Genomic DNA, 15,215 nt, shown 5'->3' on the forward strand with positions numbered 1-15,215 from the left:
TTGAAGCACCTGCCACTTTAAGACATTACTTCTTCTCTAAACGATAGAAAAGTGTGGCTTCTGCAGCAGATAACACCAAAGTCACTCAGCAGTAATACAAAGTGTCTCATGTGAAATAAATAACACCTCTGCATTCATTCTGTTTCCTTGCATTATTGTTGATGGCTGACGCGCAAACAGAGACGTGTGTAAGAAGTTAATGAGCTGCTCACTCTGTCTTCTTGGATATTGAATTTGATTTAAGAGGAAAAAGTGGACTCTTCATATTGCTCTTTACTTTCATAGAAGCATTTAATCAACTCGTAAGGGGGTGGAATAATGAAATGGCTTGCAGTGGCAGAACACTCGGCCAGAACAAACACCCAACCCAGAGGTCAGACATACATCATAGCCTCCATTCCATTATGGTCATTAGTTTATTCCCCATCAGAAGCCGGTGTTCCTCTGTAAAGAATTTAGCTTTTTGCTGAAAAGCAATGACACACATTAAATGTGGGCTGTCTCCCTGGTAATTAGTTGCATCAATGTAAAATATTTTACCACTTTTTAAATGCTGTTCCAGCAAAGGCTTTATCTTCCTAATCATTTGTAAAGCCAAGGTTTTTTAATTCAAACGTTGATGTGTAAAAGATGAGCTCACTACATGAAAAGTCACTGACCGTCCGAACCTTTCAGATTAATGAGACGCCATAGATCATAGAGGAGGTCGTCTTTTCATAGTGCTGCTAGGAAATGCTTGAATGCTGCGCTTCCCGAAAGCTGAAGGCCTTTGCAATACATTCAAATGAATGGCAAAAAAAAAAAAATCACCTCATAAAACCAGGCCTTTGTGTGTAGAGAGAGCATAATTCTATGATCTACGGCTCAGCTGCGAGTCTGCAGCGCCGCACCGAACCTCTCTGATGGGTTGTCGCTGTAATTCAGCACCTAATGTGGATAATTAGTCTAAATTCATGGAGTGCTTGATTCCACTGACAGCTTCGCCAAACGTTTGACGAAGACATGGCGGTAGCGGCATCAGTCACAGGCGAACGGAAATGCAGTTAGTGGAGGGCCTCTTCATGTTTTATTCAATCACAGAGCGATGCTCAATTAATCAGTTTCTGCAATTAAATTAAACATGTACATGCATAAAACATGAAAGAAATATCAGGGGTGTTTAAACCCGCTTGGTTCCATGTGAACTCAAAAAGAGAGTATTTATGTTCAGCCCTCTACAACAGGCTCTGAGGCTTTTGTGACAGGAAATCGTTCCGTGTGAGACAGAATGTGCAAAATCTCAGCTCAGTATGCATATACCACCATCCAATGCATTTCTATAAATGTCAAGAGCTGTGTGTTTACTGGGTCTGTCTGACCCCTAATATTTATTCAGTTCAACAGCACTCTACCCAATCACTCCGTGTTGCTTCATTGCAGAAGCGCTGCTCTCTGTATGTCAAGTCTCATTGGCTGCAGTTTGTCGTATCTCCTGGCACATGTAATATTGCTTTTCGCTTTCCATCAAGTGCAGCAAAGCCCGCGCTCAGATAAATACTGACATTTTGCAGTGGTGTGTGGGGTTTGTTTGTATCTGCCGGTGCCTGCGTGATTTCCGTTGGCTGATTTGTATACATAGCGCCACAGTCGGCACGATCAAAGGTCTTTCACATGTAAGAAGACATTTGCATTTGGATTCATCCTGCCGCCAACATAACTTATGCCTGGTTGGATAACAGCTTTGAGATAAATGTTGACATTTGCACCGCATTGAAATGTGCGATTTCAATTAAATGAGGTTGTTCCTAAACAGATTTAATCCAAGTAGTATTATAAGGGACGTAGCTACCTGTCACATTTCCTGGAAAGTTAAATAGCAGTATATGTTATGTTGGGTGCAACTGTGGCTTGGTGATAGAGCAGGGCCGTTCGATCCTCAGCTCTGCTTGATGTGTCCTTGGGCAAGACACTTAACCCCATTTGCTCCCGCTGACTGTATGCATGGCTTTGAAAGGGTAAACATGTTAGTTAGTCCTGATGGGGAGATGTGCCCCTGTCATCAATGTATGAATGGATGCTCATGGGTGAATGAACTGTATCGTTAAAGTACTTTGAGTGGCTGGAAGACTAGAAAAGCGCAATACAAGTAAAGACCATTTGTGTTTTCATGAAAGTATTATTCATACTCCAAATGATTCAGAGATACAAAATGCTGGTGATGGTAATGGTCTCTTCAATGACACATCCAAGAGATTGAATACTTTTTAAACATTTAGGAGAAGTAAATATCAAATCCATTATGACCCAGCTAACGACAAGAGGGCTGTGAACATGTGACCAAATGGAAATAAACAAGTCAATTATATAATACAGCAACATACAAGTAGGCTATGAAGGATAAACTGAAAAGGAAAAAAAATAATTGTGAGAATAAAGAGCTACATAATTTTAATTGATGTTTAGATTTTCTAAATTCAGTGGTATGAATCTTGTATTTTACTGTTATGTTTAATGTTTATGTCAGAAAGACAAAACAGTGCAAAAGAGTCTTGAAGATGCCTGACCAGTTTGAGTGCGCTGGCCCTTTAAGAGATTGGTGTGAGAATGGTAAAGCCACGCAGCGTTAAACCAGAACAAACCGGATGCGTTGTGAGTGTGCCTTCAATATAATATCACAGTCGGCTATGACGTGCAGACCATTGGAACGATATCCAATGAGCACTTCTATGTCCACAACACTGGAATCACTAGGACTATTATAAAACGTTCCTCTTTTCCTAATGAGTGCCAGGTGTCTGGAAATGAATAATATCAGTTGTAATTATCATCTATATACATTTGTACTTAGCTAGAAGGGGTCTGTTATGGCAATGGAACAGACTCTGATACTGATTGGCTCCACTTACGCAACAGTGTTCTCATTTATTCACCATCGATTGAGTGTTTCAATGTAAATTGCTACTACGTCGTTCACGCGTTGCGGCGCGTTAGCGAAGAGTAGCTTTATTTTGATAGCGGGACCGGAAGCTACCTCTCCCAGTGCCCGGGTCTTTACCCCAGTGTGTTCTGGCTCCGGGAGCGTGCCGTGTTGTGATGAGGCCGTAGTAATTCATTCAGAGTAGCGGAGCAGGAGGAGAGACGCAGAGGCGGGAAGGATAACTGAAGCCGTGTGTTTAACAAAGTTCACGGCGTTTCCTCTCTGCGCGAGGACTCCGCGCACTTTGAGGCTCAAGCTGCCCTCAGTGAGAGGGTTCCCCCCCCCCCCGCGTGACAGTTAGCGTGAAGACGGGACGGGAGGGCAACGGGGACCGACCGGGCGCTGCCTGACACTCACAGCCGCCTCTCCTCTCACCACCTGCGGCTCGCTGTTTCACGGACTATCCGCCGGGTTTCAGACGTATCAACGAAAAACAAACAAACAAAAAAAAGTTCCAATGCTTGAACCTGCGGTTTGATCCGACAGCGGCCGAGATGCTGCCTGTGGAGTTTGGTGCTGTTTCCACCCCGTAGCCTGGAAGTCCTCCGCGCGTCTGTCTGGATATAAGCTACTATCTGCTGGACAGCCCGGGACCGACCTTATCTACCTATGAAACATCTGAGTGGATAATAATGGAGTACCGCCAGACTTCGGTTCCCCTCCTGGTTTTATGTGCACTCACAACTTTGGCATATGGTGAGTTGAAATTGGCTGGTTGTTTTTTGGGGTTATGTTTGCACAGATGGGGCTTATGCTCCATATCGGTGGCTCCAACTAGGTCTCACTGAATCCCTGGGCTCTCAAGGGGGGTCCTGCACCCCTCCAAAAAAAAGAATAATTAATTAATTAACACAAATAAATACATTTTACTTCTAATTTTCCTCATGCAAAGTACTATTTCACGCCCCACTTCCTGGCATTAATGTATGGAACCTTATATGTCAGCATGAGTGAGCATTAATCCCCCCCTGGATGATGTCATTTTAAAAGGCCACTTAAGCCAGCGCACACCAGAGGGGCCCCTATGCAGCTTTACTGCGCGTCCTGCCCGAGGGACCGCGGATTCACACCAGCATCTGCTCCCCGCTGCGCTTCTTGCATCTCCATCATCGGCCCGTTAGGTGAGGACGGGTCCCCGGCGCACAGAGTGCACGTGTGGAGCAGAAATGGTGTGATGAGCCGCTGCAGGGAACTGACAGTGCGCGTGGTGGGGTTGGAGGGGGCGGGGAGGAGGATGTTCAGACATGTATGATCTCTCTCTCTCTCTCTCTCTCTCTCTCTCTCTCTCTCTCTCTCTCTCTCTCTCTCTCTCTGGGTGCCAGCCTTCTCCAGATGCTGCGTCCTAAATGTTAAACTCATCTTCTATGTTTCCATCCGACCGCTCTCCTGCGTTGCGTTGAGTAGACCTGGATAACAGGGATGCTGGAAGTATTTCTCTTGGGTTCAGCCACCACTGTCCGAATCCCCACATACAAGATTCCACTGCTAAGCGGCCTCTGGGCCTTATTGTTTCATGGCTCGCTTCTGATTGAAACATCTGCATTTAGCTCCTCTCACACTAAACTGTGCGGTTACAAACACTAAAGCGGCATCGGCCAGGCTACTTAAGTTGAGTCCCCCTCTGGGACGATGGACACCTGGCTCCATCCTCGGCCGGATGCTGGATCCACAGATCCCTCATCAATCCCACCGCCCGCCTGTGACGCACAAAAGCATTTCACTCCAACACAAGTTGGACGTTATAGTCTGTGACAGCGTGGTGTCGTTGAGCCTGGACCCACTGCTGAGACTCCCCCTTTCTTTATATTTTACAAGGCTGTAAACATTGGCTATGAACCCAGAGCATATGAACTCAGCATCTGTGAAAGTGCTCCTTCAGTGACTCCAGATGCTCCTCTGGGACGACACAAGCTGGATTAAAGCGTTTTATTTTCACTTGAGCAAAAACACACACGGGGACTTTGTAAGTAAGGACTAAGAAAAAAAAGCCTGTACTGCTTTTTGTTTTTTTCTTCTTTTCTTTTTCGTTGAAATATTTACATTTGAATGCACATTTGTGTCACATTGATATCCAGAGCTGCTACTCAGCTTAAAAGGGGGAGGATGCTTCAGAACAGTGCTGGCGTGGAAATGCGTGCCGTAGAAATGAGCTTTGTTTAAGAATCAGCCCGGTGGTCTCTCCTTCTGGTATCTGGAGGGGCCTGGACCCAGAGTCTCATGTCAGGGGCCCCGGTCTTCAGACTGTTTGCCCAGTAAGGCGACACTGGAGTGTGCCCCGCTTACTGTCAGTCATCTCTGTCACCATCAGTCAACTCCTTCCTCAGCTTCTCCCCAAAGACCTCCGCCGGGCTAGAGGGAGGTGTGTGTGTGTGTGTTTGTTTTTCGTATGTGTGTTTACCATGCTCTCACTGAAGTGGCCGGGAGGGGAGGGCTCAAAGGACAGCTGCCTTGTTGTGTCCTGACTGTCCCCCCCCCCCAAAACGGACCGATACACCAGATCAAATAGCCGTGAAACTCACCCGGTGTAATTTCAGTGAGAGCGTACGACCTGTCTCCCCCAGGGAGGGAGGAGACGGGGGCTGCTGAAATAGCACAATTAACAAGGCGCCCCATTGTTCAAAGTCCTTTCTCTGGTTTTGCCGGCGTTTTTCAATTGAGGCACTGAAGACACACCGTCATCCACAGTGAAGCACAGTGGAGGAGCTTTGGGGGAAGCTTCGATACTGAATTGGTCAAGGGCAGTTTGACAGGAGATCTAGCTGTTGCAAGGACTTAATCTGTTCTTTTATCCTAAAACAACAACAACCAGCGAAAGGTTGTGTTCCAAATGACAAAGAACGAATAATCAGATTGTTTTTGTTCTCTAAATCGCCACAAAGATCATTTCCTTTTGGTTTTTAGAACTCTGCCTTGAGCTCCGAGACATTGGAATTAAATGGAATTTAGTTTAAGAAAAAAAAAAAAACAGCAGTGTTTCTTTCCAGAAACAATGTCCATGTTAGTCTGGATCATCAACAGGCTTCACTGCCACCAGGTTGTTCATAGGAAACACAAAGTAAGTATAAAATGCCACAAATAAGCAAAAGAATTCCTCAATATGATAGAATTTCTCATGGATGAGGACGGGAGCGTCTTCATATTGCCAGGTTCGACTTGCAGCCTCGAGTTTGAGAGCGGCAATCTGGAAACATTGTCAGTATTGTGATCCAGTTGGTCTGATTGCTTGTTGCACCTTTGATCTCACTACTTAATGCTCGTATATCATTTTTAGTGGCTACTAAAGAGTTTCTTTGCCTCAACCCCTCGTGCCTTTGTGTCCAAAACAAGTGACTACTAGGAACAACAATTTGCGTTGCTGGTGCTACATAGTACTCTTTTCTTTCTCCATGATGTGGGTCCACTATAGGTGAAGGTTCCTCTGACAGGCTCATATTGTTATTAGGAGTGGCTGACCACATCCTGGAAAGGACCATCAGAGAACTTGATCTGGATGCGACTGTGATCATGTGCCTTGTTACCGGGGTTTGTTGTGTTGGAGAACAGAAAATGTCGCTGTTGTCGCGAGTTTGAATTGAATCTCAGTATTTTAGCTCATTCCCACAATGTGGCCACGTTGCAAGATTTGAGAACGAGACTTCTCCTCGAGCGAGACTTGGTTTCAACACAATGATGAACAGATCGGATCAATTAAAAGGTCAAGAAAAATAAGTGATGTCTCCGTAGGGCTCTGAGCCTGCCAGTGGCAAAAAGAAGCCCTTTTAGTGGAGGTCTCTTGACGGAGAGGATCGGCCCCGAGCAGCATTATAACCCCGAAGCATGAGAGTAGGATCCAAGTGAAAAGATACTCCGTCAATGCAACATACAATGCGGTTTTTGCTATCGGCACACTAACAACGTGCCTGCTTTTTCTTTTTTTCTTTTTCCTGGCAGAGGACAGAAGCAGACAGGGGAGAGCTCTGTCGTCCCTTTCTGACAACTACCGCGCTCGGTGCACCTTCCTCCTCCCCCCACCCGCCTGCCCATCTGTTCATTACAGATCAATTAGCCCGTCAGTAGCTCCGCAACCTTTATGCGCAACAAGCGAGCCGCACCTCTTGGAAGTCGCCTCGGTGCGAGTGACTGAACACCACCGGCGTAAATCGCCCTCTTCCTGTCATCGCGGAATCAGCAGCTCTAACGACGTGCTGGAATTGACGTTTGAAGCTTTTTTTTTTTTTCCTCTCTCCCCACAATTTGCTAAATTTAGAGCCGCACAATCAAAAAGTCTTAGTTGAGCTGTGTTCTTTGGTTCCTGCTTGTCGCTGAGCCGCCACTCATTACGAATCCCTGTGATGATAGAATTTCACAGGCCCAAATATTCCCGACGCCGCGGCTTGATGACGCCGCGCTGTGCATTAACAGGGACTTATTTGTGCTTTGGACTGAAGCGAACCGCAGAAAAATACGAAAGTGACCGCAGGGGTTGCAATGCTCTTATATTTCCCTGCACGTTCCCACCACACAGGGCCAAAGTAAACACTCCACGGGTCACCAGAGACTCCATCGGTCATCAAGGGAGAAAGGGAATGACCTGAGCAGGGACTCTATTCAGCAGCTAGTGCTGACGGGACAAGTCAGCTAGTCCCGCTCCTTAAAGGTCTGGGGTGACTGCCTGAGGGGCCCCAACACAATGCCGGCCTGAGCGCTCCACCTCGGGCTGCAGACAGATGGATGGCCCCCAGACATTAGTTCCAGTGGTTCTAGGAGGGCAGACCCCTCTGTTGCCGGTTATAACGCAGCGATGCCCTGTCGAGGCCGTAAACACAGCGGCCATCCGGACCGTACAGGTCGTAGGTCGCCGGTTTTGTGTTCGCACGCAGAGAACTCCAACTCTAGATGTTCTCCTCGACGCCGCTGGTGAAGGATCAAAGCGGTTCGACGTCCACAGCAACGGCAGCAATCTGCCAGCCTCGTCTCCAGAGGGGCGTCCTCTTTGCCCACAAAATGTGGGACGAACCCAAGATGTCTTTTTTTTTATAGACCCAGTCATTTCCAATTGTGATAGTTGTAATTGGAGAGTGATTAAGTTAATACAACAATCAAAACAGCATAATAATCCTAAAGATGCAGCAGCAGTGTTTTGGCAACACAGATCTTTTTGTTTTGCCCGCCTTTGGTGTCAGACGGCCCGTCTAACAGGAGCACATGCTCTCCAACAATCTTCATGTTTTGCCAGTTTCCTTTATTGTCCACAGACTCTTCCGGCGCGCGGTTGGGAAGCGCAACAACACTCCGCCGTCAAAGGGAAAAAGCCTGCGGGGGCATAGCTGCAGCTGTCACCGCTGCGGCTTTGTCGGCACGTCGGTTGCACTCGCTGCAGCCTGGCACTCCAAAGCCCGGTGTGAGGAAAAGACCTGATAAGGGATCGTTTTCAACGCCGGTGCATCGAGGTGACGCTGCAGCAAAGAGGCAGCATGACAGGCGCTGTCATTATTTAATGGCCGGCTTTCCAACTGACGGCGACAGCTCTCTCCGAAAAGTGACAGCTTCTGGAGACCTTTTATTTGGTGATGGGAGTGTTGCTACACAACAAGTGACTCGGCTACTGGTCCTCTGTAGCGGCAGTTTGATGATTGACGGCCTAGTGCGATGTCCTGAAGGGAAAGCGGTTATTAAAAGAAAAGTGACTTGGGCGACGAGGCAATTAGAGTCCTCTACTTGTTATCTCTAAGTGCGGCTCAGTGATCGGCAGCTGTGTTTGAATCCTTAAACTTCCCCCTTTTACCACGGTTCCTCGTCTTAATTAGACTTCACAGCCAATGTTCCTCCAAATGCCTTCGACAGTGTGTGAAGGGAGCGTTTATCAATTTTTATCTTTCACTGTAATGTTATCGCGCTCTTAAATATAAGAGATCTCATTACCACCCCCCACCTCCCCCCAGTCACACATTGTTCATCGGTGATTTATATTAATTATGCTCTCATGATGTAGTCTCCTCTCAGTGCCTGCAGTGTAACATCTTCAAAGAACTATAAAACTTTATATGTTGTAACTTTTAAAAGTGGTTCCTGTGACCACGCATCCACTTTTGGTTGCCCAAACTGAAAATCTGGTTGGCATTTTTATATTTTGAGTAATAAAGCCAATATGTGTGTTGTACATATTTTGCGGCATCATTTTCAGTTCAGCTTCAAGCCGCCTGGACGCCTCTGGTGGCAACCAAAGACCTAGAGTTGGTTACCAGTCTCTCAAAAGTGTTGCCAGTGGCAAATACCTGGCAACCCTGACTGTGGAGCCTTGTACAGTAGCACTCTACTAATTCATCGAGGACAGAGCAGTTGTCTCTATCTCAGAACTCATCAATCTCTGTCTCATTAATGTCTCTCATTTAGATCGTTTCAACTTCAGAATGAACGATGAGCTCACAGTTTAAATTAGAAACAACCCCCCCCCCACCTCGCTTGTTTTTCTTCTAAGCTGTGGACTCAGGAAGTCCCCGTCTCGAGCCTTTCCTCCCGGCTCAGACGGACGGGAGCAGATAGCAGCCAGCCTGTGTGTGTATGTGTTTAGGCGGTCACAGATCTAATAGGAGCTAATCTTGAAATATGCTGCTGTGGGACAGGAAGCCAGGGGCATTTCCCCACAGCTGTGTTAGGCCACCCGCAACCAGTGGTGGGCCCGTCCTGCCCGACGCGAGGGAGAGGAACCCTACACCGCTCGACCTGCACGGACTGATCATTAGCGAGGATAAATCACACGGTCATCAGCGTACAGCCGTGCTCGATACGATCTAGCACTTAAAAAACTCGTCCATCTTAATGTTTTTCTTCTGTTTGCTCCCGAGCAGAGTGGTGAAGCGTCACCACAGCCAGATATTTTCTCCTCTACTTCCTCTTGTCTCTTCTCGCTCTCATCACTTAGAGCCCTCGCAGCAAAGCGGAGTGAGTAGTGTGAGTTTAGCCGCCACATGCCGTTGCTGCTTTGCTGTTCGTTCAAAGCCCTGTCCAAAAGGCAAATCAATGCCGTTATACTGGAACGCAGACTGACAACTCTCGGCAGGGTTTGGGATAACTTGAGGGATGCTGGGCGGATTGTATTTATGTCCTCTGGGCGGCTTTTCAGAGAAGCTGCATTCAAAGTTCTCTGAAGCCTTAAATAGGGGAATAGTTTAGCCGAGCCGTCCTCCGCGGCGTGGATGTTAAAATATGATGTTTTGCAGATTATTCGTGGCAGGAATGTGCAGGGAAAAAAGTCCATTTCAAACCTGACAGTGGCAACGTGCGTGTAAATGAAATGTTTTGCTGTCCCATCTGAGTTGTTTCCGTATTTGGAACTAAATCAAAGTTCGTCAACTCCCAAGCCTCTCGGCCATAAGTAACTTTTTGTGTAAAAAAAGGTCGGTCAGGCTGAGCTGTCTGCTGCTGTCGCACCAGAAAAGACTGCCCTGCCTGCTCTCTATCCACAGCAAGCTACTTCTGCTTTGTATAACTTACCCAAACATCAGCCAGAACTCATTTCAGCTGCTCCACTGGCGCGAGGGGCCACGCTCAGAGGGAGCATGAAGCAGAGCTGTTAGTGGAAAAGGGCATTTCTTTGGAGCCGCTGTTGGAGTTTAGGTCTCTTCGCTCCCAATTTCCACAACCCCCTCTTCTAAAAGGAAGGGCAAGCCAGCCCCTACTCATGAATCTGTTCATGGCCCCAAGAGAGACAGGATAAAAACACCCAATTTCCTTTTGCAAAGTTGACCCTGCCCATTTAGATGCTTAGCATCAACACAGGCTCAATTAAGGAGATCGTCTCTTTATGGCTGGCACTTTGCATTCTCATGCGAGTGCCTCATTTTGTTGTCCCCACAGGGTCAAAGAGTGGGAGGCTGCAGAGAAAGCAGCTCCAGCCTCGCTTCCTCAATGCTGCCAATTTAACAATGAATGTGCATTTGCAAATCAATTCCTGTGGCTGTGGTGGAAATCGAGGAGAGGAGGATGAGGACAAGGAGGAGGAGGAAGAGGAGGAGGAGGCAACAAAGCTGTAAAAACAACATATTCCGTGAGAGGGAAGCCAGCCCACTAAAAGAATTGCAGATGAGGGGAGATGGAAGTGGGAAAGTATTGAATTCTCTTTGATCGTCATCTCTCGCCCTTCCCCTGCCTCCCCCATCCCTTCTTTAAAGACGATAAAGCTCAGCCTGCTCACCAGGTTTATTGTACTGGAAGTTCAGCTTAAAAAGACTTTTCTTTGCCATTAACAGCTGTGTCTTTTTTAAAGTAGAATCGGAGGGAGGGAGGGGGGGGGGTTATCTTGTGTGCAGGGTGAGGGTTAGCTCAGCTTAGCCTTAATTTGAGTTGCAAAGCCAGAGCATGGCTTAATCTTTCTTTCTTTTTTTTTTTTTTTTTTACCATAACTCACCACAGAGTGATAAGAAGTGCAGGCTTCTGATGTACGGCAGTGTCCGGATTTATTTCGTGCAGAGTGACAGGCGTGTCTCACCCGATCCGGGTGGAAGCTGCGATGGGGCGGAGGCGCCATCCGTGCTTTACGTCCTCCTCCCTCTGCGCAGGGAACAGAATGGAGTCAGGGGGTTGGCTCGGGGTGGTGAGCACGCTGGACCTTAGGCAGGGCAACAGTTGGGGTGAGGGCTTTTTTTATTCCGTTGACCTCAAGATCGAGCCATTTTTTTCAAATCCGACAAAATGAGCGCCCAAGGGCCTCGCGGATTTCATGGCGCGAGTCGGGCCATCATCTGCGCATGATACCATCTGTGTTTGGGAAATGGTGTCTCTGATGTCTGGTGTCTGGGGACGAAGCAGGGGACGTGCATATTTACAGACAAAGCTGTTGAGGTGCAGCGGTTTTAGCCGCAAGTCACCCAACGCTACCCAAATGATGTCAGGAGGAACTTTTCACAGCTCGCCATATCCGGAATCAGAAGATATGCACGAGAAACCATTCTGACTTTTTTTTTTATCAACTTCTCCGTCTTTGTTTTGAGCCTCCGTTTTCCTTTTTTAATGACTAACTGTCGGGGGCCTTTTGTCGACAGCAGCACATCTCTAATCTCATGCTCCAAGCAAGTTGACAGTCTCTCATTTGACCTGTGACTTCATAGCAGGGGATTATTTCTGCATAATTGGAACAGAATTGTTTTCATGCCAGGAGAGGCTGCATTATCATCACACTGTCAGTCACAGTAACTTTTAATGCAACATTTATTGGGTACGAACATGGAACAAAACAAATTCTCTATTTTAGGACTTTCGGTTTTATTTTAAAGTTGATCATTGCAGTCACAAGTATCAATATCACTTTCCTCCATGTCAACAGTCCGCAGCCTCACCCGCTGCCAGCAGCATTTATAGACGGGAGCGATGTGTGTGAGTTACTGGGTGTTGTTCTGGTGTTTCTGCCTGTTCAGAGGAAGTAAATCTGCTTAGCGATGAAAGCCCACTTGTGTGTTGTGGTGAAATAAAGCTGAGGAGTTGGCAGAGGACGGGTGGGGTGGTGGGTGTAATCCACTGGAGATCTTTGGCAGCGGCCCTCTGTTAGATTTATATCAGTATGACACCACAGAGCCACTTGTTCTGGTTCCAGATGAGAAAAAGTTCTGCCTCAGCACTTTGCCATCCTCCATTATAGAAAGGACATTGCAGCAGCAGTCTGTACTCCCCGCGGCTGTTTTGTTCCGATTTTATTCTTTTATATTTGTTTTTATGCACTTTTGTCTTGTGCACTTTTTCTTACCCTCTCACTCTTTAGTCTCTCTTCCCCACTTAAAATGACTTTGAAGTTGTTGTTGGCAGTAATTAACTGTTGTGTATGCGTCGGCCTCGATGTGTTAATGTAATCTACATACAGAGTGGACCACGTGAGCCTTTTTGACTCGGTTTGGACACCTCAGCGAGGCTGGGAAGTTTGTGCTGACTAGACAAGAGTTAATTAAAAAAAAAAGAAAGCAGTGCTCTGGTTTCTCTGCTGGATTAAGCAGCCACATAATTACGCCACAAGAGAAATTCAAGTGTTTGATTTTGTAGTAAGAGATACTGTACACATTTCCAGCTAAAACAAGGGCCCGATGTTTTCCATTGGTGTGAATGGGTCTACCATTTATTTGGGCTTGGATCTGGTAACTGTAAAGGCTACAGCATATGATCTCTTATTCATTTTCATGTGCACAGACACGTGCAGGTCCTTCTATTCATTTGTCAACCCTTTGTCCATTTGCATTGTCAAAAAATACAGTTTGTGGCTCTGAAGGCCAGATAATACATCTTCACAACCATCGATGACTGACAGCTATCAGCTTCAAGGGAAATCACACTTCTCTTTTAGCATGGGATTTTAGACAGTTAATCATCTTATCTCCACGCACCATTCTTGTCAAACACCCTCTCAACAGTCTGGACTTCAGCATCCCTGTGGTTTTATTAGCTCCCATGTAGCTTTAGGAGTTGCTGCCATCCTGCTGTATCACACCACAGCCCGGACCTAATAGGTCCTCAGAGGGTCCAGACTTTCCTATTAGACACCCTGCTACCAGACAGCCAGTCGTACTCTTCAGAATCCAGCTGTCCATTTTTACCCGATTTGAGTTCCTCTTTTACAGCCTCGGCTTCATCTCTACACTCACTGTGAGCTCTGTAGCTGGGGGAATACGGCGGCGCTTAGAATTTCAAATGTCCTTGAGTTGTGTGGCAGCGGCAGTCAGTCTCTATCAACATGCGAATCTGTGCGATTGCACTCCTACTAATGTACAGCCTGCAGCGGCACAAAAGAGGCGCGTGTACAGATCCCTATCAGGACAGGGGTATCAGTGTAGGTTCAGGAGATGTCTCATCATAGCTGGGGGATCATTTCATCAAGACTAAGTTCACGTGGAGGATATCATCGTATCATCTCTCAGAGCCGGCGTTCAGTGTATTTAGCTCAGTCAACATGGTGGTCTGTTCTTCTTTAAAAGCCTTCGATTTACATTTCCACATGGCTTGTTCCAACCAGCCTGGCCTGTAACATTTATGAGTCAGCTCTTAAAGGCCCCTTCCCCCCAGCCTACCTCCCCATCCTCCCGACCACACAGACTCCTCGGTTCTGTTCAGCTTTCATTATAAAAGCTATTAGATGAACGGTCTCTATCTACAAAGGGTGCCTTTCATTGTTCTTTGTATAAATGTATCACCTCAAATGTTTTACCTGGTAGCCCTGCGTCATAGCATTTCATAGAACAAGACCTATATTAGGTCTAGATAACATGAGACTTTCATGGATCTTCCATAAATGGCCAGGTGTTTGTTGTTCCTCCTTAAGGACTCAGCTACCTTCCACTTTCGCCCCTTTCAACTCAACCAGCTGCGTTCATGCTGCCCAACATGACAAGGACTTCTGTTTGCATCCTGATACGTTCACACAGATTTTACGACGTAAAATTATTTAGTGGGTATATCCTATAACAGGTATTTTATTAATTTTGAGAGGAAAAAGTTACAGCAGCCACATCACACATATGAATCCCAAAATAACATAAGGACACTCGGAGATGAGAAATTAAGTTAAACAGTACTGTAAGTCTGAATCTAAAGTTCTTTATGTGACTGGTGCGAGTCTAGTACATATGCTTACATACCTGCATACGTATATTTGTATTGACTGTCAAATGCACATCAGTAGTAATATAGTATATGTTTTCTGCAAATGTGATGAGGTTACTGGAAAAAAAAGTAGTTGCTGAATCCAATTTAGTTGGAAACAATTGAACTGCCATTCAGCTGATGACAGCTATAAACCCAAGACCTGTACTTTTCTAGGCAGTGGAATAAACCCCCAAAAGGTGTATCTGATCACATTATGCTGGGTGCTTGGATGTCAGACGTAAACCCAGCTGCAATTTGAAACTAGATGCAGCTTCAAAGCCTCATGAGCATTTGCTCCTTCTTTAGAGCGTTCTATAGCTCCGTTTTGGTGAGCGTTTTGCATTGAGAGCAGGGCCATCAGACGGTACTCTATATTCCCATCAGCGACAGGAACTTTAGCTGAGTTCTTAATCCCCCAAAACCTAACGGAGGATTTGTCAATTTGAGGGCAGGAATTTTGACTGCTTTTCTTATCAGGTGTTATCAGGAAAGACTGAACCTTTGAACCTCTTCTCATTCATGCACCTGTGGGACAAACCATTACGACCCTCTTCCTTTATGTTGGACCTGATTACACTGTTATACCTGTGCTCTAGGCACATTCTCAGCTACCTTCCCAGAGAAAAGAAAGAACACAGGAAACAAGCTGCTATCTTGA

The 15,215-nt window shown here is 46.3% G+C and overlaps 1 protein-coding gene across 2 annotated transcripts in view; it reads left to right on the plus strand.

The window, feature by feature from the left end:
* Positions 1 to 3,092: 3,092 nt before the first annotated feature.
* robo3 (roundabout, axon guidance receptor, homolog 3 (Drosophila)) overlaps positions 3,093 to 15,215 on the plus strand; it is a 77,855-nt gene continuing 65,732 nt past the window's right edge. For both annotated transcript variants that reach the window (XM_068599794.1, XM_068599795.1), the window contains exon 1: positions 3,093 to 3,652. In XM_068599794.1, coding sequence (XP_068455895.1) covers positions 3,589 to 3,652 — 64 coding nt within the window. In that variant the 5' untranslated portion in view covers positions 3,093 to 3,588. The remainder of the gene's footprint in view (positions 3,653 to 15,215) is intronic.

This window comes from Clinocottus analis, unplaced genomic scaffold, assembly GCF_023055335.1.
Source record: "Clinocottus analis isolate CAN_PGR_092001 unplaced genomic scaffold, fCliAna1.0.p SCAF_5, whole genome shotgun sequence".
Taxonomy (NCBI): Eukaryota; Metazoa; Chordata; class Actinopteri; order Perciformes; family Cottidae; genus Clinocottus; species Clinocottus analis.